The sequence below is a fragment of the Corapipo altera genome, unplaced genomic scaffold (genome assembly GCF_003945725.1).
Source record: "Corapipo altera isolate COAL_440 unplaced genomic scaffold, ASM394572v1 68, whole genome shotgun sequence".
NCBI lineage: Eukaryota > Metazoa > Chordata > Aves > Passeriformes > Pipridae > Corapipo > Corapipo altera.
In genome coordinates this window covers 3,656,920-3,681,715 of record NW_020884919.1, presented here as the reverse complement: position 1 = coordinate 3,681,715, position 24,796 = coordinate 3,656,920, and the positions used below count along the sequence as shown (strand labels likewise).

Here is a 24,796-nt window from a genome sequence, read left to right as displayed (position 1 = left end):
CATCCATCTCACAGCCATCCTCACCTCACACCAGAATGGTCTCCAAGATTATGAACTTGGTCCTTTGGATGAAACTGCACCAGGACATGATGCTCCTGGAGAGCATTTAATGGGCTCCAACCTCACCTTATGGACATTCAGTCCTTAAAAAACCAGACTACACCTTGTCTGAAGTAAAAACTACTGAAATAATGTGCTGTGTGGAATTAGGCCAGGGAGCATCATTTCCCTCCACCGCCTATCCACAGTCCTATCAAGACATGTTGCTTCAGCCACATGCACATTATAAATCTGTACACATTTGTAATCCCACAGGAATCAAGAAGATAAAAACAGAAAACACCTTTGGGCACATTTTTTTAGAGTGAACATGGACCTGGAAAGCACCTTTGAAATCCACACTGATACTCACAGACATCTACAGATGTCAACTGTCCATAGCTGACATAAAAAAGCAGATGTGGAAATAGAATCCCAGAATGGCTTGGGCTGGAAGGGACCTTAAAGATCATCTAATTCCAAACCCCCTGCCATGGGCACCTTCCACTAGACCAGGTTGCTCCAAGCCCCATCCAACCTGGCTCTCAGGCACAGGCACATGGGCTGAAATAGGTAAGTAAAGGTAACTGAATACCTGGTCTGTTGTGGACTGGAAACTGAGATGGTACAACTACCTGAATGAAGACTTTCAAACTTTAATGTGTTCAGGTCACGTTAATTCTTGATCAAAAAAAAAAATTATTTATATATATATATATATTTCTGTGTGTGTGTGTTAAGGTAGGTCTTCTCCCAAAACTGTTTTGCTAAAAAAACGTAAAATTCCTTGTCATTACGTATCAATTCACAAAAGCCAGCCAAGCTGTGAGTACTCATTAAGAAAACTAGTTATTTATGACACTGGAATACAGAGCTATAAATCCAAACCACGTGCAAACCAAGTATCTGACAAAATTTGTATTATTTACTTCTTAGTTGGAAAAAAAAAAAATTAAGATTAGGAGTAAAAGCAGAAATGCAGTAAAAAAAAAAAAATCAATATTTTTCCCTTTATTAGATGCAAACCAAAGCTTTTTTTACTTTCCCTTTGGAAGATCAAATTAGTGTTATGGGTTGGAATGACAATGAATTGTGGAAAGTATCATATTCTTTATAATATAGTAGCATATATGTTTGTTATTTGGAAATAGAAATGTAATCCATAACTAATCTAGAAATAAAATATATACACAGCAACCATTTAAAAGGACAGATAAAATCCTCATTAAAATCCTAAGTGCAGAAATACTGAATCATAATGCACAATTTCATTACATTTTACTGCCAGCAATGTAAATATCAATTCTCCAGGTGATTCATAAAATTCATTTTAGAAAGAAAAATAAGGATTTCACCCGGCGTTTGAGAACATAAAGGAAAACACATGCTAGGGTTTGAAAACCCAGACTGTTCTTTCCTTGTTTCATCAGAATATTTTGCTGGAATTTCAGCAAATCTTTTACACATCAAACAGACAACTGCCATTTCACATTAGCACTTTGGATAGATCACCCAGCAGTCCCAACCAGGGTCCTTCCTGGCCCTGCACCTCTCCCCGCATCGTCTTCATCATTCCCATCTTATTTCTGCCAAATTTGAGCTCCTATATATTCTTCCCCAGACTTCAAAGGAGGGAGCCTCCATTTAAACTCACCTAAAGCCTCTTTTAACTATCCAAATTGTGAAATTGCCTAATAATGGGGGTGTATTTAGGGGAAAAAGAAAAAAAAAAAAACAAACCAAAAACATGTTGGACAAATTACCCAAGTAAAGTTTCTGGAGGGAAGAGTGCATGTGGGGGTTTCCACACAAAAACGTAAAGAAAACGTGTCACTTTTAAAATGAATAGCTACCATCTGCCAGCATTTTATCTGAGGCAAAGTTGATTAATGCAAAGTGAATGTTTAAGATCACGTTGCTGTCTGCCTGAATAAATTTCAGGTAGTTTACTTGGGATTTTTTTTTTTGTCCTGTTACTTCAAGGATTCTTTTTGTTGTTCTTATTGGATCCCCCCTCCAAACTTTTAAGGCAGCCAGAGCTAAGAATAAAAACATTTGTTCTTAAATCTTTGAGCACCAGAACATTGTCTCTGGCCCCTCAGCACCGCAGAGCAAGGGAATTCATCTGCCCCAAAAAGGAGATCCCACCTCCTTCATCAGCTTCACAAAAACTTTCAGGCAGCCTCTCTCCACCACACTGAAAAGGAAATTTTAACAGGCTGCTTGTGAGCAGAGAAACCACAGCAGTGCTGTTATCCTCAATAGGAAATGATTTTGCCCTTGGACCTTCCTTAATTTTTTTACTAGATTACTTCTTTTTTTACTACATCAGGGTTTTTTTACCAAATTGATTTTTTTTTTACCAATGATTTAATAATTTATTTTTATTTACACTTTTCAATTAAAATTCTCAATTAAAAAAAAATAAACCAGTTGTAGATTTTAAACCATTTTTTTGGTCAGCTTTTAACACCACCTTGGTTTATATCAGCGTTCTGATAAAAATCATTCTCAAATCCATCTGACAATATGCTCTTCTTCACAAGTTCTCTCTGAACATTAACATTTTCAGAGGAAGCTTCCAGAACAGGTTTTGGGCGACATTAACCTAAATCAAACAAAACCCAGTTTTACGCATACATTCCCACGTTACGTTTTCCCAGCGTCAGATGGCCTCCAAGTTCCCCCTCACCAGAGAGAATTTCACACCCGTTATCCAGGCTGGGACACCCTCTATTATCCGGGGCTACAGCAGTGGAGAGCATCATCTGTGCTGAGCGGTGGAGCTCCGTGCCGTTCCATATGGACGTATATTCTCTTTGCTTACGCTCGAAGCTGGCTGGACCCCAGCCAGCTCTGGTCAGAAGTCACAAAGTTGTTTTAGCTCAGTACATGGTGCCTGTGTCTCGTATCTTGGTGGGGTTTATTGGTTTAGGCTCAACATGGTGCTAGGATGGCCATCTGGCCCCCGGAGTGGAGATAGCTCCCAGCCAGCTCCTCCGGAGCGTGGGCAGGACAAACGTGTGTGCGTTTGCACCAGCCCGTGTGAACTAACCTGGGTGAACTCCACGGGTCTGCTTAGGGGAAAAAAAAAAAAAAAAAAACGCAAGCAAGTTTAGCACTAATGAAATTAAAGAAGTAATGACCCTTTATTCAGCAGGGGAGCATAAAAGAAGAGCTCAGAGTGAAGCAGCATCTCCTGTACCGTCCTTTGGGCACCTCAACAGCAAGATGAGAAAGTTCTTATTTGTAGCCACCAGTGAGACTAAAAAAACGAGTGAGTTACACCCACATGGTATTTTTAATCAAAGAAGTGTTCAAGGCCAGGCTGGATGGGACTTGGAGCAACCTGGTCTAGTGGAAGGTGTCCCTGACCACGACAGGGGGGTTGGAACAAGATGGTTCCCTTAAGGTTGGAACTTTAAGTTCCCCTCCAGCCCAAACTAATCTCTGATTCTATGTTTCTAGGAGACCTGAACCCTGTCCTTATGGGATATTTGATATTACATTTAGTCACCTTAGATATTCATGCCTTTATGTCAGCTAATCAAAGTACAAAGGATCTCTAGGAGCACGTTCCACTGTCATCTCACATAAAACTGCACTTAAAACACCCAAACGCTTTTTCACTTCACACCGAGTAACACAGAAATGGGGTGAAACCAAGACCACTTCTGGGCAGAAAATTATTCAGTAATGCCAAAAAGATGAGCCCTATCCCATCTTCAAATGCAACAAAGTTGAGCATAACACCAAAACACACACTCTTAGTAGCCAGTGCCATAAATGAGATTTGTGTTTAATTGACCTATATACAGCAGCAAACACCATAAAATATGCCCAAAAAATCCAAACTATCAGATAAACTTTTTGCTAATTTCTAGGTACATGGTTATCTTTTATTTAGCTAATGTACTACTCACACATATAATTTATTTATTCCTTATCTGAGCACTACTGGGGTAAAATTCTAGGAAGGTCCCTAATGCAGGGAAAATTATCCCAGTTCCTATAAAGATTATATAAACACTTCCAATATTTGGCAGAAAGGTGTAAAAAGGCAGAAATGTTTCCACCACGAATAGGCATCTGTGTATTCAGATTTAATGAAATGGCTGAAATTTGCCCTGCCTTGCTTCAAATCACATCCTCAAACACCTTCCCCAGGACAAAGTACTTACAAGAATGTTTCTGAAAATGAAATATCTAGAAAACAGTAAATCCTCAAGCTTGTAAGTGCTCACACATCCAGGTAGCGTTATGTTTTCAGTGGGACTGAACTACTTACTGGAATAAAAATTCAAAGGATCAGTGTTTTTAAGAAGATATTTAGGTGACACCAGCCCATCAGTAAATAGAGAATTCACTCTATAATTATGTATTTTCTCCTTACAGAACAGAACAAAAGCATCAGATCTGAAACAATCCTAAATCTAGTAGTCTTAACAGAATCTTAAAAAAAAGAAAACCCAACCATATCTATGATATATACTCTTGGAACACACTCCCCATTGCTGAACACCACACCCCCAGGTTGGGGGTTTTTTCAGAGCTCTATTAATTGAAAACAATCATTTGTTTTCTGTTTCGTAAAATGTAAAAAGCGCAGAGTTTGTCTTTAAAATATAGTTGTCAAATATCAAGGGGTATATATATGCTAACATTTACCCTTGGGGTATTTCAGGGCTAGAATCTGTTACAAATAAAATCTTTATTCATATGAACAGCTACCTGGGGGGCAATACTGAATGTTATACATAATATTTATACATATATATTTAAAATAATCTAGCAGTGCTATTACAACAAACTGGAAACTACACTGAATTTAGTCTCTCTGTTTTGCAGATCTAAGTCTTACAGTCCTAACTTTTTGGGGTTTGAATTACTTTCTGTAGAGGACAGCCCTTGAAATATAAACTGCTTTGCTCTACTGTGTCATATCAAGTGTTTTTACTGTTTGAAATTTAATAGATTGTTCATGGTAATAAAGAAAAGAATTACAGGAAAAAGAAGAGTGATTTTTTTTTTCATTAAATTGTGCAACGGTATTTTCAAATTTGAGAACTTTCCTTGAGTTAAGAAGAAAAAAAAGGCCAAAAAAAATTCTTTTTGTTACGTGCTTTCTAGAATTACAGAATAGTCACTATATGCTACAGAAAACATCTTTAGGCTAAGGATCAGACATCTTCCATTTATCAAAGAGTTTAAGCTGTCTGAAGGAAGTTGGGAGACAAAGCAGACACCACAGCAACTCTGCAGAGTGCCAGGAGCCTGAAGAGGTCACGGTTCTCTGCTGGACCTTCCGAATTCATGGAATGGAGATGATAAAATCCCATCAACTGCTATCAAAACTCTAAGATTGCTGAAAAGGTTGTCTAGAGGAAGCAGACAGAAATTTTGCCCTTTTTTGGTACGTTTCAAATGCTGAGATTTTGGAAATTGCCATCACAAGGGTGAAACTCCTTGTAGCAACACAACATCCAAACAAGCACCTTATTTCCAATTAAGGAAAAATCTTGTGGGACTCTCCAGCAATTAAGAGAGCTCCCAGAAATGCTCACTTCTGTGGCTGCTGTACATCAATCTGTTAGACCCCTTCAAGTTCAGTAGCCAAGTGATCCACCTTTAAGTTCTCCTTCTGGCCTTCCACGCTGGAAGGACTGTGTGTGCCTGAGCTTCCCGTTCATCAGGGAAGCTCCTGTCCTCCTTTCAGGAGATGAATGAAGACATGAGCTGGTTTAACAACACACTGCTCAACAAAGCCATGAAAACAGAAAAGCAACACTTTTCTAGACAAACACGGCCTGGACTTTGCATCGGGGAATTAATATAAATCCATGCAGTGCTGCAGATCAAATACTAAGTGTCCAGTACCTTCTGTAACAGCTACTACAGGTGTTCCCTGTGGAGGGTGAGGATTCCTTCTCCCTGTTAAAATTCTGGGTAGGTCTCCTCCTTCCCAGGAACATAATGTTATCACACACCAAGATATCACCCACAGCTCACAAAAGTAACATTAAATGCCCTGTTCCTTACCAACCCTGCTTTAATTCTTGGTCAAGGCAGGACACGTCTGTTCTCTGATAAAACTATTAACAAGTTCATCACATCAACTCTCTGGTCACTGCAGAGTATTTGAATTTAACAACTATGACCCTGCACTGAACATTTTGCTTCAAAAGCACTTTTTCAGACTATTCCTTAACTCACCAAGTGTCACTTGTAAGCTAACAAACACGCTTCCTTCCCATAATCAGATGTATGGATAAAAGTCTAAGTCTTTTAAAACATATCCACACTACTTCTCTACAAATGTATCTAATATCAGCCTTACCAGCGCCAGTATTATTTCTCAGACACATCAGCATCTTGAAATAAAGTACAGTTTGAACACAAAAATTTAGTAACACAGCTCCATTACCAAAAGCATTTGCACTTGGGATATCTGAAACCTTTCTGTATTATTAAACATACAAACAGAAAAAAGTTATTTATGAGACAGCACATTTATGAAAAGCACTTGTAAAAGAAAGTATTTTTTTTCCTGTAAATAATGTCAACATTATAAATAATGCAAATTTGGTATTTCCTATGACCTCACAAGAAGGTTGAAATATTTAAACATGCAATTCCAAATACACAGTCCTCCCAGTTTGCAATGGAATTTTGTCTTTACAAATTACTACCTGGGAAGTAGATCTTTAGTGGTTACTAGCAAGGCAGAAATAAAAGAATCAATATTAATTTTAATCAATGTTTTTTCTAATAGGAGAGAGTAGTCAGCCTTAGTAGGTTGCAGTCTGATGCACTTGTACTTTCAGTTTAATATAATAATTGAAACATTAAACTACAAACCAAACACTAAAAATGTGCAAGTAAAGTAGAAGGTACCTCTAATCAGTTTTCCTCTCACCAGCCACATCAGCCCTTGATCCTAGAATTTTATGCTGCCCGCAAGGACAAGGTACAAACTTTTTTAAACACTCCATCTTTGTCAACTTTGACTGTTTGATCCTCTCTGCTCCAACCCAAACAGCACCAGCAAAGCAAAAGCTTTCCTCTCTTTAAGATGCTCCATTGGTTAGATCAGATTTATTTGCTGTCAGTAAGGGTTATATTTGCACATAAGTCTATGACAGATTGCAAGTTTATTAACTTCAAGTGAGTTTTCAGGCTGCTGGGTTGAGGTTTTTTTTCTTGGGTTGTTGGGTTTTTTTGTGGGATTTTGCCTTTTTTTTTTTTTTTTTTTTTTTTTGTCAGCGTTCCCTCCCCCTTCCCCCGAGATGTGGGTTACTTGACAAATTGGAGTTAAGTTATCTTAGGTCAATGTAACTGTAAGTTAAACTAATGAAGTGTATGCCTATGAGTGATGTCTGATTAGTTTAATACAGTTAGTGCTGGACAGCTTGGGCTGCTGACCTTGAAGGAACACAGATAACATTGCGATGCGTTGGAGGATGTGGTTGCGATACAAGACAAATTTACATAACAGTTTGTCATGTACACTCCTCCAAAACAAAACTGTTGCAAAAAGAAAGCAAGAGGAAACCAACACTAAAAGCCTCGCACAAGACAAATCAGGGAAAATTAATTATAACATTTGGCTTGGGATGGGAGACTATTTTAAATGGGAGCCAAAAGCAGGCACAGGAAAGGTGTACATTTATATAGTAAGTGTTCCAAAATGGATTAGGCACTATGTTGAGTAACACTGTTCAAATGCAGCCTCCTATAGCAGAAATCTACTCTTGAAAAATGATATTCCTTCCTCAGGAAGCATCTACTTGTTCCTGGTAACAAACACCAGACCCAGTTTTGAACTGTAACTGGTTAGCACATCATCCAGGTGTGCTCAGAGTCCTGCTGCAGCTCACCCTGCTGCTGAAAAGCAGCTGCTTGTGCTAAAATAACCCTGTGCATGAACAGTGTCTCTCCATGAAGGTGTAAAGTCCCCCCATGATGCTCAGCTGCATGTTCTGAGCAAGGCAGTATCTCACTGCTCCAGACAATCATCTCACCACATCTCAACTGATCAGGCAGACCAAACAAAACCGCTGGGTTTAGAGACACCTTGGCTCTGGAGTGACTGATTCTCACTACATGATAGCTATCTTGTTGACCTAAATAGTCTGCTTTTATCAGTCCAGGTTCTACCTGATGGAAATTTGCCACTTACATAAATGCATAATTGACACCCACAGTTGCTGGTACGTTATGGAACCAGACTATCATTAAGATAAAACTGCTCCCTTAATCCTCCAGGTCAGCCTGAGCAGGACACTGATAAATCAGACTTGCTAACAGATACATCAGAGGGCACGTGGGGAAGCTTGGAGCCTTCACATCTGTGCCACCTTTCAACCTGATCTGGGAAGCACAGTTCGAACCTTTCAGTATGACTGAACTCACTGGATACATTTCAAATAAGAGATACATATATATGTATAGACATCATGTTTCCAGATACTCAGAGACTCCCAAGGACTGGTAATGCAAGACAAAACAGTCTAGGAAATTCTAAATAAAACATAGCAGTAATTTCCCAGTTATACCCCAAGAAGAAAAACCTGTGTTGTCCACTGCAAGTCTCCAATTGCTTCCACATACACCCTTGCATGCACATAAGAATTCAGCTCAAGAGACCTGGTTGAAGGTTTCTCTGTAACTTGAGCTTAGAAATTCCTCAGTCCCTGGGTTACCTGTAATTAGAACTTGTTGGCACTGTTTGCATGAAATAAAGAGCAGAAGTCCGTGCTCTCCAATGCCACTTCTTGGCTGGGAGTGTGCAGAGGACACAGTCTTCCTGTAGCTCTTCCTGAAGAAGATCCATCAGCTGTTTATGGGAACCACCATAAAAGGGCTCAATGAGAAGAACACTCATTTTCCAAGTGCTTCAGAACTGTTTGGATTCTGAAAATGAAAATAGAGAAATAGAGAAATAGCTTTAAAAATAGAGGGGTTTTTTTTATTATTATTTAAGAAAATTATGTTGGAAAAAGCAGAAATATATTGCAAGGCCTCTTGATTTTCCATTAAAAAAAATCTTCATATTACATTAATAAGTTCACTTCAGAAAAGGTTACTTAGCAATTACGAGGACAATATTATCACACCTATTTGTTTCAACCATTAAAAGATACCACTTGTAATTTTTAAATGAATCTTAGCGTGCAGGACTTAGGAAAACACTGTATTTTGAATTTATTGTTTTGTTTTCAATCGGATATTTAAAAGCAGCTTTACTGTACACACTCAATCCCAAACACATACAATTCTTCCATAGGTTCTGGAGCAGTTTATTCATTTTTTCATCATTTTCCCCCCCTTTTCCAGGTGGCAGATCAAATGAAAAAACAATTCCAACACACTTCTTACTTGCAAGTAACAGTGATTTAGGAAAGGAACTTAAAGTCAGAGAGTGGCCTGGTGAGATACAGTTGGAGCATCCCCCAGGACTCTCCTGCATCACTGGGAGCTGGGATCACTACCCAAGCAACAACAATAGGAAATAGAGCAGGATATTTTTTGGGAGTACTCCAAAATAGGTGGAAGAGAACAGCAGAGGAGGCTTAAGGAAGCTCTCAGATGAGAAGCCACAGAGCTGCTCACAAACAGGATGCAAAACGCGCTGCCCAAAGCGAGGGGACAGATGAAAACCCTGTGACTGTTGCTCATCACCCTCATGAGTCACAGGCCTGGGGTACTGGAAAGCTGCTTCTCAGATGCTTCAAGTAAAACCATCACACATAAAAGCTGAAAACAAAACCCTGAAAAGTATTCACCATCCATGACCAGCTCTCTGATGGTTTCCTCCTCAACCTTCCCTAACAAGGGAGGACTCTGTTAAACTCATTTACTCAGGATTCATGTTTGATGCTATATATTGCAAGACCTTACATCCATTTCCTGACCTGTCATTTCTAGTAGTTTCAGACTGTAATCCTTATCTTACCAAAACCTCTGGTGACAAGAAGTGAGAATTCAACAGAGAACTACATACTCTCCTGAAAATCTCAGTATCATCGCAATGGTGAGAGTTAGTTCAACCCAAGATCAGGTGAAAAATATTATGTATTCTGTAATCAGAGGGGAGAAAACAAATGTTAAAAAAAAAAAAAACCTTACAAGTGCACTGTAACTACCAAAAGATCAGCTAGCCAGCAATAAAAATCCAAACACTGAATCAACTGAATTGGGAGACAAAATGTAAGAAACCTTTAGACAGCTCTGAGCCGTTGGCCCATCACAGTGCCAGATGAAATGGTGATGTAGAGCTCCTGGGTCATTACAGATTACAGCAAGAGAAAGAGTACTGCATGCTCAGACTTTCTAGCCATAATCCACCCAGGATTCAGGTTATAATTTGCTCTATTATTCACTGTCCCATAATATTTAAAAAAAATTATTTTATATAACAAATATGTTCTTTGCAAAACCAAAAGAAAGCCTTCTGGAAGCAAAGACTTCACTCCATTTTGGAGCCTGCTTCTTTTCAGGTAGCAAAAACAGATTCTGATCTCTTTTCCACTGACCTAATTTTGAAAAAATCACACTTTTGAGATCACTGACGTTCTCTGAATTTACAATGATGTAACCAAAATCCTAGTCTCTCCTCCAAAGCCCTTTTGGAGCCTGCAGGGTAATAACTGCTATAAAAACACAAGCTGTGGTTTAGAATCTGCACTATTCACCTAAAGAACAATTTGTAATTAATCATGCTATGCTTGTCATCAAATGTCACCGAAAATTTAATTCAAAGGACTAGAGGGAAGTGTTTTATAAATTCAGCCCCTAAAAAAGGGGTAAGTGAAAAGTTGGTAAATGCCATCGAGTCAGTCACTCAGGGAGGGGTTGTAGCTAATTTACAAGTCATTAGCAGTACCAGTAATAAAGCATTTTGTTCATAAAGTATCTGATCAAACCACACTTCATCAAAGTTCTGAAACTGGTTTTATCACCAGGTTTAGCTGAATCGACACTGTGCTCTCTGGTTTTATTCTGCACCAGTTTTCACTGTACATCCCTCACGGGGACAGAGAATGACTGTACGTGCTGATGGTAAGAGACTTTCTCAGTTCTCAGGTTTCCTCCCTGCCTAAAGACCCTGAGATTTAGTTATTCTGCATTTACCTACCTTTAGATCTATTAGTAAAACTGCATCATGCAAATATTACAGAAATACTGTCATACATTTTGGCTTTTTACATTGGAAAACCGGGCTGAAATTGTGGATGTGTCGTGGAGTGGGCGTTAGATGGCTCTTCCCATGCAATTCTTCACAATAACACTTGCAGACCCCATGGCAGCAGCCTGTGAGGGTGAAAATCAGCAGTGACACATTTTTCAGAGACGACCCGAAGCTCAAAAGGTTTCTCACAAAACTCACTCCTCAAAAATGTAGGTACTGTTCACTAAAATCCTCACTAGCACTTGTAGGATTCTAACATTGTGTAATATATATATATTACTCACAATATACATAATACTCAATTTAGAAAAAATGTTATAATACTATATAAAAAGCAGTATATGGTATATTTTGTTCTTTTTTTTGAGGTTTTTGTTTTTTAACAAGATAATGCCTAAATATGAAACTAAAGGATAATGGCAGCACAGTATATGTCACATCGACTTCAGGGCTTGACTAAGATGGAGCAATGAAAAAGTCAATAAATCTTCTGTTTTAAAAAGATACACTGATAATACAAAGGAAATTATATTACATATAACTAATAATTTTCTGTATTTAACAGGGCACAGAGGAGGTAGGACACAGTCGTTTACCTCATATTTCACCACATGACTTCCAGTTTTGTTCACATACAAAAATAACAGCTATTATTTTTGCTTTATTTCCCTTGACCCAGCCAAGTTAAGGTAAATACGTCCCATAGACTCCTCAGAGGTCTCCAAAAGACACAGCTGATAAATGGCCTGAGAACATTCACCGTATCTGATGGAATGCAATCCTCAATTAAATATAAATCACTCCAGGTATTCTTTTCCCCATTTCAAAGAAAACAACAAATATTAGAAAAACAGAACTGCTTCCCCTTTCTCATTACAGTGTTTCCTCTCTGGAGCCAGCAATCCTGGGTGTTCCTCAAACAGCTCAATCCGCAGGCCTGCAGGATCCTTTGCTTTGAATATTTCCTACTCTGGTTTTACTACACAGAGCAGCACATTCTTCAGGATATACACTGAGAAGAAACTATCTGAAATTAAAAAATTCTTCCAAGTGGTTACAGTGTCAAAATGACATGACTAATATAGAGGTATATTGAAGTACCAGGAAGTGTAGGTGGGTAATTAGGTGCTGTCTCAACCCCAGCCCCTCACGGTGACATTCATCCAGGACTTTTGTGACTTGTTGCAGTTCTACCCCACAGTTGCAGAAACATGGCAAGTGATGGAATTCCTGACAGGGCCACTACTGTTTAACCTAATAATTTCCCTTTAAAAGAAAATCTGAGTACTATACAGGGTAATAAATAAAAATTTAAAAGCACAGAAGAATTAATTGTTTGACTATCCACAGTAACCATGGCTTCTTTTCAAACTGTAGGTGAACACCAACTCAAGTATTTTTGTTAACCAACCTAGGTAGACAAAACTCATCATTTTCCATGATTTATTAAAGAACACACGTCCCCTCTGTCTTACAAGCAGAAGTGTGGTTTCTCAAACATCAGCACAGCTCACATCAGAAAGCCATAATTAGCTCTGTACATTGACGTAGTCAGACAACATAAATTACAGATCATGTTTAAATATCTGTCCAACAAAAGAGCTAAGCAACAATCCAAACCCAAAGGAATAATTGTTAATATATTCCATAGGTAGAGAGCTGCTATTGGTTACAGGAAATAAGGTATAGGGTTTCAGTAATGATTGTTTTAACGGTCACAGTCCCACACGTATGAGAAATTTATTCCACCACCATATCCAGAGCACACGTGGTTCAGTATCTCAGAACTCAACCAACTACAAAACCCATCAGGTATGAACTGTGGACATAAACATACTTAAAACCTTTGATGATTTCACATAAACACACTGCAATACCCAATGCAGGCAAAAAATTTCCATGTTCCACGTTGTGATAAAATGGGATTCTCCAAAGAACTATTTGGGGTCTTCACCTTTCCTCCTCTGTCCCTTCTCCCTCCCAGCCTCACAATGTGCACCCACCTGAAGGGGGGATGTGGTATATACACACAAACCCAGATTGAAAGAGCCTGCATTACCCTCCCACTCATGACAGTGACTCACCGAAACCCCGGAGCTGTACCTTAAACACAATCACATTTTAAGGTTTGACCAAAATTTAACTCGTATTTAGATCACCCAAAAGTACCAGCTCTGAGGTTTGTCATTACTAAACTGCATAAGCGAGAACGACAATTTATCTTTTATATAATCAACTGGAAAAAGCAAGAAATCCTTTCCTCCTTTTGAGAATGTGGTAAACCAGAAGCGTTCACCTTTATCAGGATGGCTGAGCAGGACTAGTGTTAATCTACTGGTGACACCCATAAACCAGTCTGCCTTCTGCACGCAACCTGAGAGCTGCAAACACCTACAGAATACCAAAAACTACTGTAACCTGCAGGTATCAAGGGTGCTACACGCTGTGAGCACTGAAACCTACACGACTGCACTGCCTGCTTTTGTCTCACTGAAATACCACATCCAGTTTTTACTGTGCTTAGAATCCACGTTACAAGGGCATCCAGGGATAGGGCAAGGGAGGGTGGCTTTAAGATGAAGGAGAGTAGGTTTAGATCGGATATCAGGAGGAAACTCTTGCCTGTGAGGGTGGTGAGGCACTGGCACAGGTTGCCCAGAGAAGCTGTGGCTGTCCCATCCCTGGAATGGCTGGACGGGGCTTGGAGCAACCTGGGATAGTGGAAGGTGTCCCCGCCCATGGCAGAGGGTGGAACAAGATGAGCTCGAAGGTCCCTTCCAACCCAAACCATGCCATGATCTTGCAAACAATATAATGTTTAAAGACTTAGTTTGATCTTAAATAAAAAGCAAAATGTGAGGATCGCTAGGTTTGGTTTCTTACATCTGTGCTTTCAACCCTGAAATGGAACAGCAGGAATTGGAAGTTAGAGTTTAAAGATGTCCTGTGGCTATCAATCCAGAGACACCCTGACAAAAGAGGCAGTAAAGGCTCCTTTTGGAGTTTATGTATTTAGAAAGTAACATGCTGTAAAATCCTCACATTACCCTGTGCATGTTAAGTTAACAATATTGCTATAAATCCTTAGAAGAAAGTTGCTAATGCATATGCAGAGTATGCATTTTAAAACTCAGTATTTAAATTGTTTTACTATTTCATCTAGGCAAAGGCACTAATGACCTTCATCATTTCTTGCTGTAAATTAAATTTGTTTGTTTCCAGCTACAAAAAAAAGAAAAAAAATTAATCCTTACAATTTACTTTTCACCTTCTTCCCTGACACAGTCTAAGACTGTCATAAATACTTTGTGTCTATACTTCTAGCCATCCTCAATCAACATCTTTGAAGATCTTTATCTATATTGAATAAATTATTGCAATTTTTTCTTTTTTTCCAGCAGAGAAAAACATCTGTGCATCACATTTATGGTTAACTCAAAACCACAACAGTCAACACTACCTCAGTGGGGAAGCATCCATCCTCCTTTGGAGCACAGAACTCAGAAGATACATTTTCAGGGAGATTTCACTGACTGATATCCTGATTCCCGGTGCATTGGGAATAGCAATTACAACACACAACTCATTTTCCATGTGTCTAATTGACCTACTAAGTGGTATATATGGGATATGTACTGCTCAGGATAGGGTATGAGGGATACTAAGGAGTCTGTAAACTATTTTCATGAGTTCAGATTAACAAAGGTAAACTAAGTATTGCTAATATTTAATTAGGAGAAAGTTTTCTTAATGTCTAAGCCAAAGAAAAACGAAAAATACACAGAAGAGGTGTGATGGGAGAACCAGGGCCATGCTCTGCCAGGGAAACAACTACAGCCACGACCACCCATCACCAGCAAACTGCATTAACTCTTCCACAGAGTTCGTGCCTCTGTCTCCTCCCTTTAGTGGTCCCAAAAGATTTACAGAACTTGACACAAGTATTCTGCAGAACAGTAGATATTAAATAATCAATTATCTTCACAAAAAGTTCTACATTATTTTGGGGAGCCCGTCAGTCACTAACAGGATTTTTTGGGAAAAAATCTAATACGAGAGCATAATCCAAAAGCACAAGGTTTGCAATTGGATTTGAGAGAAAATTAGTTATTCTGATTTAACAGTTAATTACAAGCTCCCATTTGCCACGTAACTCAAAAGCCTGGAATAATAATAACTTAATATTCAGAAACTCCTAATGTTGTTTAATGCTATGTTGGTTTTATCCAACTTATTTGGTCTGTGCTTACAGTACTTGAAGGCTCAAGAGAGTTTACAGGACTCATCATTTCCAGTGCTGCACCTATGGCTATAAATTTGCTACCACTGATGATCCTGAAGGCTTACATTAGGTTTAAATAGATGAGGGATACTTGATTTAGAGGATCTCAGAGAGGAGAGGGAACTAATAGGTGTGGTAATGGGAGATGTAGCGCTATTTTTAAACCTGACAGGAGACATATTAGTTGCTGGTTCCCTGTTATAGAAAAAGTCCCAGTCTGGTAATAATGGGTTGGCATTTTGAAATTCCTCCGATTTATTAGGAATATGATGAGAAATGTGTTCCACACGCTCTGGGCTTCGGACCAGTTTCTGTACAGAAAGGTAAGAATTACAATGTGCACTCACGGCCAGTTTAAGAACAAATATATACACTTGAAAAAATCACTTACAAATATTTTAACTAGTTTTATTTGAAAGATGCAGTCTACACTTCACATTGATGGACTAAATTACAAAACACTTGTTAGAAGCCATCATTAGTTGCTCTGTGAGGTAATAAAATCACCCTACATCAAAAACTTGGTTTGTTCTCCTCAGTAAATTTGAAGCAGCAAAACATTAAATGAATAGCAAATCACTCTTGTATCACCAAAATTTGGGATTTAGGACTTAAACTCCTCTAGTACAAAAGCTAGAATTGCAAGAGTTAATTTAAACATTAATTGAAACATTAGGCTTGGTAGCCTGAGATGTTTGGCAGCAACTTTTGAGTGGGCACAAGCCAGATTTATTTTACAGTCAGAAAGTATCCCTTTGAATATGTGATGAAAGGATCTGCATCTTCAGTCACACCTTGAGTCCACAAAAAGGATGGAATGAGACCTACTGTCAAATCAAGTTCAGCTGTGAAATCTGGGATGGGTCCCACACAGAGGAGTATTACTGAGGGACAGATATCCAGAAAGCCAACTCTGTCCTGGGATGCACCAAGAGCAGCTCCAAAACAATTGTCCCCCTTTGCTCTTGTGAAACCCCCCCACCTGCAGAGCTGCATCCAGCTCCAGGGGTTCCAAGAGATCTGGAGAAGGACTTTGGACAAGGGCCTGGAGTGACAGGACAAGGAGGAATGGATTTAAACTGACAGAAGGCAGGGTTAAATTGGATATGAGGACAAAATTCATCCCTGTGAGGGTGGTGAGGCCCTGGTACAGGTTGCCCAGAGAAGCTGGGGCTGCCCTATCCCTGGAAGTGTCCAAGGCCAGCTTGGACAGGGCTTGGAGCCACTTGGGATAGTGGAAGGTGTCCCTGCCCATGGCAGGGCAGCGGAACAAGATGGGCTTTCAGGTCTCTTCCAAACCAAACCAATCTGTGATTCTGTGATGTGCAGTTCACAACACATGTCAATAAGGTTCCTTCAAAATTAAATTCAACCATGATGAAAAATCGACTTCAAAAGAGGTGCCAAATGTATCTACCATGTTACTCATCTAAAGACCTGCAACACAAGCAAAGTAAAATTATTATCATGATTATTTTGCCAAGCTATGAAACCCTTAACCAAGTGGAAATAATAAATCATCAGGTTTTTTTGTGTTTACAGGAAAAAACATTTCAGTATTAGATCCCTACTTCAGTTTGGATAGGATGGTCTTACGATTCACTAAGTAACTTCAGGGTTGCAATGTTACCTGCACAAAAGAAGTCCTTAGTCTTAAATATTAAGTACTAAAATTCAACAGATGAAATAATTTTTTGGTCTTCCGTTTGCCCAACTCTTGCCATCTCCAGAGAGAGCTGAACCAACATTCATATTATAAAGTTATGGGAACAAAAATACATCTCATTAACTTCTGTGCAGTCAGCACCACGTTATCTCTTTCAGAAACCCCTCGAAAGCTCTCAGATTCAATAGAAAACATCCCACAACATTGAATAAGGGCTTCATGCAGCACTAAACATATTTTTCCACGTTAAGAATATTTACATCCTATTTCCAGCTTGACATACAGAAGATGTGTTACCCACATCAATTTATAAATCTAGTGCAATGAGAGTTGCCAATTTGATTTAGTGGTGCAGCATCCTGTTTCCTGTAAATAATTTTCCTATCAAGTTTTGACTAAGCCCTCTGAAAGGGCTCTAGAAATATGAAAGGCTCCGGATTATGGCCTAAATGCTTTCTGACAGTTCCCTGCAAGTGTTCCCCAGCATCTCTTCTGACCCAAGAATAGCAAATCTAATGACTTAAGTCACTTGTTTCCATCCTGTTGTCTGCAGAGCCAGCAAAATACTTCAAGGAGTGGCTTAAAGCAATGAAGAAAAGCATATACATAAATCTTATTTTACTTCACAAGTATCAGAAAGTTAAGGGGTCCACCTCCTCCACTGGGAAGTATCTATGGATAAACACATTGCAGAAAGCTGAAAAACACTGACACGAGTTAAACAAACATGTCTGGTATCATCTGCCAATTGAAATGGTGAGCAGTGCAGGAAATATTTGTTTTCCATGAATAAAAGCGATATACAAGCAGCTCAAAACAATCTGTTTTGGAAGGTTATTTTGGTTGTTTTGTAAACAAGTTTAGGTTCTGAGCTGATGTTTTCAAAACAGATACTGCAAAATGAATAAATACTCATGTCTGGGGGAGACCTTAACAGACACGAAACAAGTGTGGCCCTTTTTAACAGTGCCACAGATAAAACAAGGCAAGGACATGCATGGAGGACATCAAGATGTAAATTTTTTCCTTGAAGTTTCTCAGATGGCTGATATTAGAAAAGTGCCATTTAAATCACCACCCTCAGAAAGCCTGTGCCTTAAAAACTTGGCTTTTATTGCACATAAGAGAATCTGGCTATAACCCGTGATCAGCACTGTAGTCTTTAACAAAAACAGTTAAAACCAGGGATTTTTTTAATTTTACTTATTACAGTCATGAAGATGTGAGTGCAAATCACTTGGAATTTTAGCTTTAGGGTCATTTGAGAATCACTTCTCCACCCTCCTAAAGTATAAAGAGTCTGAAAAGCATTTACCCTGCCTGAGTCAACTGGCCACACTCATGAAACCTTTCTTCAAAATCTGAAAATCCTTATCAAAATCAAACATCCTGTTCAAGAAAACCGAAATTATGCAGTCACTTATCAGCTACTTCCATTTGTACCACCAGAGAACCTGCAGAACCCAGCCTGCTCCTCCTGCACGCTGATACAACACTAAGAATGGTTTGGGTTTGAAGGGATCTGAAAGATCAGCTTGTTCCAACCCCCTGCCATGGGCAGGGACACCTTCTACTATGCCAGGTTGCTCCAAGCCCCATCCAACCTGGCCTTGGACACTTCGAGGGATTGGGAGCCCAAGAACATTAAGCATGGTTTACAACGGACACGACTACATGGGTGCAGAGAAAAACATCTTCACTGCAGAGCTCAGGCCTGAGAAACTATTTTAAGGTTGTTACTGGAAGACCCTCACTATTTAAAGTTTAGCTGGCTATTAGTAGGTGCTCTTACTGACACTGCTGATACGATGAAATGCCAGAAATACCATTACAAGCCAACACGAGAAACCGCTCACACCTCACGCACGCAAGGCCTGTGCTTAATATTCCCACTTCTTCATTTCAAAGCCACAAAGATCACAAGCTTTGCCAGCAAGTTAAAGATCTGTTCTGACTCCTACTAAAGACTTCAGGGTTGTGCAGTTATTCTGGCCATTGGGAAATTTTTGGCAATGCCATCAGTTAAGCATTCACAGCAGCCATAAGCAGCTCTTGGAGGCCTGAAGAACAACGGCATATGGACAGCTTGGAAATACCTCTGAAATCCAGGTAGTGGTTACCTCACAACAGTGTTCCACACGCAATCAGACTCATGGCAGTGCTACAGCTACAACTTTTGTTATTATTTTTCATATACAAAGGACATGAATACGTTTGAGTGGGTCCAGAGGAGGTAATGGAGATGCTCCAAGGGCTGGAGCCCCTCTGCTCTGGAGAAAGGCTGGGAGAGCTGAGGGGGTTCACCTGGAGAAGAGAAGGCTGCAGGGAGACCTTAGAGCCCCTTCCAGTGCCTAAAGGGGCTCCAAGAGAGCTGGAGAGGAACTTTGGACAAAGGCCTGGAGTGACATGACAAGGAGGAATGGTTTCCCACTGCCAGAGGGCAGGGTTAGATTACATGTTAGGAAGTGCTTCACTTATGGAGATAATGTTAACTAGATAACTGAAGATAGGTTTATGTTAAAATTCCTTTCATAAAGCAGATCCAAATTCAAGGGAGGTGTTACGTGGGTCTTATACCATTAGAGAATAAAAGATGCCTATCTTTCTGAATCTTTTCAGATCCCACCTTCCCATCAGTCTTTAAACAGAGGCTGGTGCAACAAAGCTCTGTGAGATGTAGATACTGGAAATTGCTTATGAAACTGGTTTAGCTTTTAAATGGCATTTAGGCCATTTAAAGCAGAAATTGCACTGGAACACACTTCACTCTCCCACTTTAACTACTGGAGATAAAATATAATTAAGAGGGAGGTGGAAGGGCAGGAAGGGCAAGAATAAGTTGCCTCCAGCAAACATATATGGTGATTAAAAAACACAGACAGGGCACCCAAATTAAACAGTACCACACAAATGCTTTGAGAAGGGAAAAGGGAATTATTTCCACCTATCTGCATTGATCATGCACCAGTTCGCTTCCGCTGACAAGAACCTAATCCCAACTCTGCCTGTTCATCTCAAAATGGTTAAGAAGCCATGTGTGAGGTGCATTCAAAATCCTCCAAGATGAACAAAATCTGTTTTGCATGCCAATATCCTTGGAGAGGGCAATATTCATGCAAGATGATTCAAGCTACTCTTCAGAGCTGCAGCACTCTGCCTTCCCATTGAAGCTCTGAATGACTTTGGGCAAGAGACACCCATAAATGATTTTTCCTAGTCTATAGACAGTTGGTTTCTTAACACTCACAGAAGCATCTTCTTGGGCATTAACAAAACAACCGAGAAAAAAAGTCTGCTTTTTCTCTTCAAAGCTGGTTTTCTCTTCAAGCTGTGTAACACCACTTGATATTTAGTTTAGCTACTCAACCAAGCACCAGGCTTCAATGTACTGAAGGTGCGTAATGGTTGAGCATCACAGACCATTTCACATGTTTGGGCTTATTTACAAATACCACTTACATACTGCTGACATTTATAATGACACCTGGGATGTTGCTGACACACCACTACGTTTGTAAACTTGGCGTCTACACACACAGTGGATTCTGAGAAACGTGCTGGGGAATACACACAGCAAATTTCCTTTGACTGCAAATAGAATGGTTACTTTGACTATTTCCTATCTGAATATGAAAAAAGCCTCAGAAACAAGGTTTAGCAAGACTAATCCCCCACTGATTTTCTTATCACTCAACACTATTTCACTCGATTGCTTTTGTCAACAATTTTCTCAAAAACTTCTTCCTGATCACATTACAGGGTTGCTTAAATCATACTGTAGACACACACTCACACATACATAGAATTTCATATATTTCTTACTATTGTTGCCTACTGACTTGTTATTCCAAAGCCCACAACCTCCAAATACAACACTTCAGTGCTTCTAGAAACCTTGACACAGTGTTTGATGACAGAGAAATACTTCATCTGGTTTTGTACATGCAGGGACACTATAAAGAATTTATCTTACTCTAGAAGCAAAAAATGAATGTAGATAATTTATTCAATTTTTCAAAGTCAAAGGAGACTTAAACTTATATTAACATGCCCCATCCCTGGAATTGTCCAAGGCCAGGCTGGACAGGGCTTGGAGTAACCTGGGATAGTGGAAGGTGTCCCTGCCCATGGCAGGGGGTTGGAACTGCATCATCACTGGGTCATTTCCAACCCAAACCATTCTATGATTCTAAAACAAAACAAAGCACTAGATCTATCTAAACGCTCAAATTACAAGCAAATTGTAAGAAAATGCTTGGATTCTTACATAAAACTAATAATTACATAACTTCTAACCAAACATTTTCCATTGTTCTGCTCAAATGTGCTTTAAACAACAAACTGTAACTGTTCTATCTCCTCCCTCCAACTCCAAAATCATATTACATCTTCTGCCTGGTGCTTTCCTATTATTAACAACAAGAGGTTTCATTTATCTGCTTTCATCCAAAAATGCTGAAGAGCTTAACAAACACTAATTAAACCTCGCAACACTCCTGTGAGGTAGGTAGGTATTGTTATCTCTACTTTACAGATGAGAAAACTTGAATTAAAAATTGTGATTTGCACCATTTCCCAACAGCAGTTTTACAGTAAAGCAAAGAGCAGAAGAAAGGAAAAGTGACTCCTATGTCCCTATTTCCAAGTCACCACAATACACATTTTCTTTCAAACCAGGAGGATTTTACTTGACATTTTGCAACACACGAGAAAAATATTCTGAAAAGCAGCATTAATTTATCATTACCATCATCCTTTCTAAGAAAATACAGACAAATACATCTTTTACGCAGATTGTACTTTCATTATTTCATTATGAAAATGAGACAAAATTGTATCCTCTTCATCTGGTTAGCTGATGAATTCAATCTTCAAAAGGAAAATCCACACTTCTTGAAACCATATGAATTGTTTCTCATATGACTGAATCCCTGATTTCCTCTTTTCATTTACGTTTCTTAACAACGTTTATTTTTTCCCAATTCTTTTACCTTCTTTTCTAATTACTTCACATTGTACTTTCCTTACTCCTACCTCATCGTTTTTTATTCTTTAAACTTTATTAGTAATACAGTAAAATCTAGAAAGGATTGACTTAGATACAGCATATCAGCTACTACCTTGATGGGTCATCTATCCATTTTTCCTGTCTCAAACTACTCTCACTTCCAAGCTTTTCCTTTGTAGGTCCTCTAAATCTTCTATCTGATAGGTTCACAACCTCTTCTATTCCACCATCCTGCTTCACTCCTCATTAGGAAACCTCCAATCTGAATACAGTCATTCCTTCACTGTTCCCAAAGCAAAAGCTTCATGGCTCCCTTGCATTATTGTTTTTCCTCCAGCCTCACTTCCCTCTTTGTCAATTCTTCCCCACTCCAATTGTTTCATACCTTTACAAACAAACTCTTTCTTCCTCCTCCATCTTACCACATCAAATACAAAGTTCTCTTCACCTTTGATTTTTTCCCCCTTCCCAAGTAAGACTCAATGCTCATTTCCTCACATTCTTTTCATTTTCCTTAGACTAGTTTGGTAAATCTCAACTTCCCAGTAGAAAAAGGAAGCTTTTAACACATTGCCAAAGAGACATCCACTCATTTATCAATTCTACTCCACATGCTCGTTCCAGTCTCCCCAATCTTCTGCATTTTTCTCTCCTTTTCAGCCCCTGCTCCTGAATACTTTAAGTCTAACACTCTTCTACACCTGTTCTGTTTCAATCTTTGGTTTTCTACACTCCTTCTCTCACCTTCTACGCCTGGCCTCTTCTATTAAGTATAAATTGAGACCTTGAACACATCCTACACATATCTACAAATCTGTACCAGGACAAACCAGACTGTCCCAGACAGGTAAAACTACTTCAAAGATGCTTTCAATGGACATGCAGACCACTGAAGTTAAAGAAACAACTATTAAAAGACAAGTAGATTCAAGATTTTTTTTGACAAAACTACTGTTACATTTTTGTCGAAGTCTCATGATTTTTCTATGACTTTATTTCTCTTATTTTAGAATCAGCACAGGAAGTTAAATTAAGTCTTTTTTTTTTTTTTTTAAACCATACAAGTTAGCACATCTTGTTTGTACTGCTTGCTCTAATGAAGTGAGCCTACATTTGCCAGTGCACAGTAAAAATAGGTAGCTCTGTTATTCATATACTCTCTGCAAGCAGCAGCTCACAGGTTCTGAGAACTGCTCCCATCATACGGAAGCTGAAATAAATGTTCAGTCACTGTTTTCTCTTCCAGCTCTCAAAATTACAGCTGGATTCTTAAAGCATTACATGTGGTTTCTTGCACTTTAAAGCTTCTGAACTACTTGAATTGCAAGACGCAAAAGTTCTGCCCACAGACACTCTCTTGCTCCCACTGATTTCAGGCTACAGCCAGAAAAGTATCAAATGGAAGTAAAATGCTGCTTGTTTCATGGAATATACTGGTCAGTGTATACAGAAACCTCCAAGTTATACTTCAGCTGAGCAGGACCTGTATCCATCTATTTCTTTTTTCATCACTCCACAAAGGTGAATTTCAGAAGAACCTACAACACAAAATATTGTATCACGACAGGTTGACAGAGATGGGGGTATTCAGCCTGAAGAAGGCTCTGGGGAGACATTAGAGCCCCTCCCAGGCTACAAGAGAGCTGGAGAGGGACTTTGGACAAGGGCCTGGAACGACAGGACAAGGGGGAATGCCTTCACACTGACAGAGTCAGGGTTAGATGGGATAATGGGAAGGAATTCTTGGCTGTGAGGGTGGTGAGGCCCTGGCACAGGTTGCCCAGAGAAGTTGTGGCAGTCCCATCCCTGGAAGTGTCCAAGGCCAGCTTGGACAGGGCTTGGAAAAAACTGGGAGAGTGGCAGGTGTCCCTGCCCACGGCAGGGAGTGGAAAGAGATGGTCTTTAAAGTCCCTTCCTATCCAAACCGTTCTATGATTCTGTGTCTGGGAGTACAAAAAGCCAGGGAAATTAAAATTCTCCAACAGTTTTCTGTTGTTTAGTTACCATTGTATTATTTAAATTCACAACTTTTACGTTATTTCACAACAAACATACTAACTACTGGAAAGAAATTGATGTGCTGTTGGTTACTGTTTGTTTCCATTTTGACATGACTTGCTGATGCTCTGCCCATTTCTGCACACACAAAGGTCAGGAGTTATTTAACCTCTGTAGGCATAAAAAGTTGCTTTTATTTTCCTTGTAATATCCCCTAAGGTTACCCATCCCTTTGCATTCAGTTATTGAGAGGACTATCTGAAATCCTTTGAAAATTTCAGATATACAGCACAGATCAGTAAGTTCCAATACAAAGGGCCTCTCACAGCACATTAGTCTCACTCTCCACTACTGTCATTTACTTCTTGCTTGATTCTCAATGTTTTGGCTTTTTTTTTTTTTTAATTTTAGTGGATTCTTATCTCCAAAGTCACGAATGATGTAAGCCTTGCCTACCATGGAAACTGCCACTGAGTAAACACTCTCCAGTGCTTCAAACCAGGTTGGAACCCACAGAAAATTTGTTTCAGTGAGACTCCTACTCTTTTGTGTTTTCCTCTTTAGATATATCAACCCTATCAGCATTCAAAACAGTCACTTTTCCCAAACAGT

The 24,796-nt window shown here is 39.3% G+C and overlaps 1 protein-coding gene across 9 annotated transcripts in view; it reads right to left on the bottom strand.

Moving 5' to 3' along the window:
- The window catches only part of GTDC1 (glycosyltransferase like domain containing 1), a 179,147-nt gene that overhangs the window by 112,198 nt on the left and 42,153 nt on the right, over positions 1-24,796 (bottom strand). For 8 of the 9 annotated variants that reach the window (XM_027656261.1, XM_027656266.1, XM_027656269.1 and 5 more), the window contains one exon: positions 8,742-8,952. In XM_027656261.1, the coding sequence (XP_027512062.1) occupies positions 8,742-8,923 (182 nt within the window). In that variant the 5' untranslated portion in view covers positions 8,924-8,952. Of the gene's footprint in view, positions 1-8,741; positions 8,953-24,796 lie in introns of those variants that run through there. The other variant, XM_027656270.1, reaches the window with a different exon arrangement.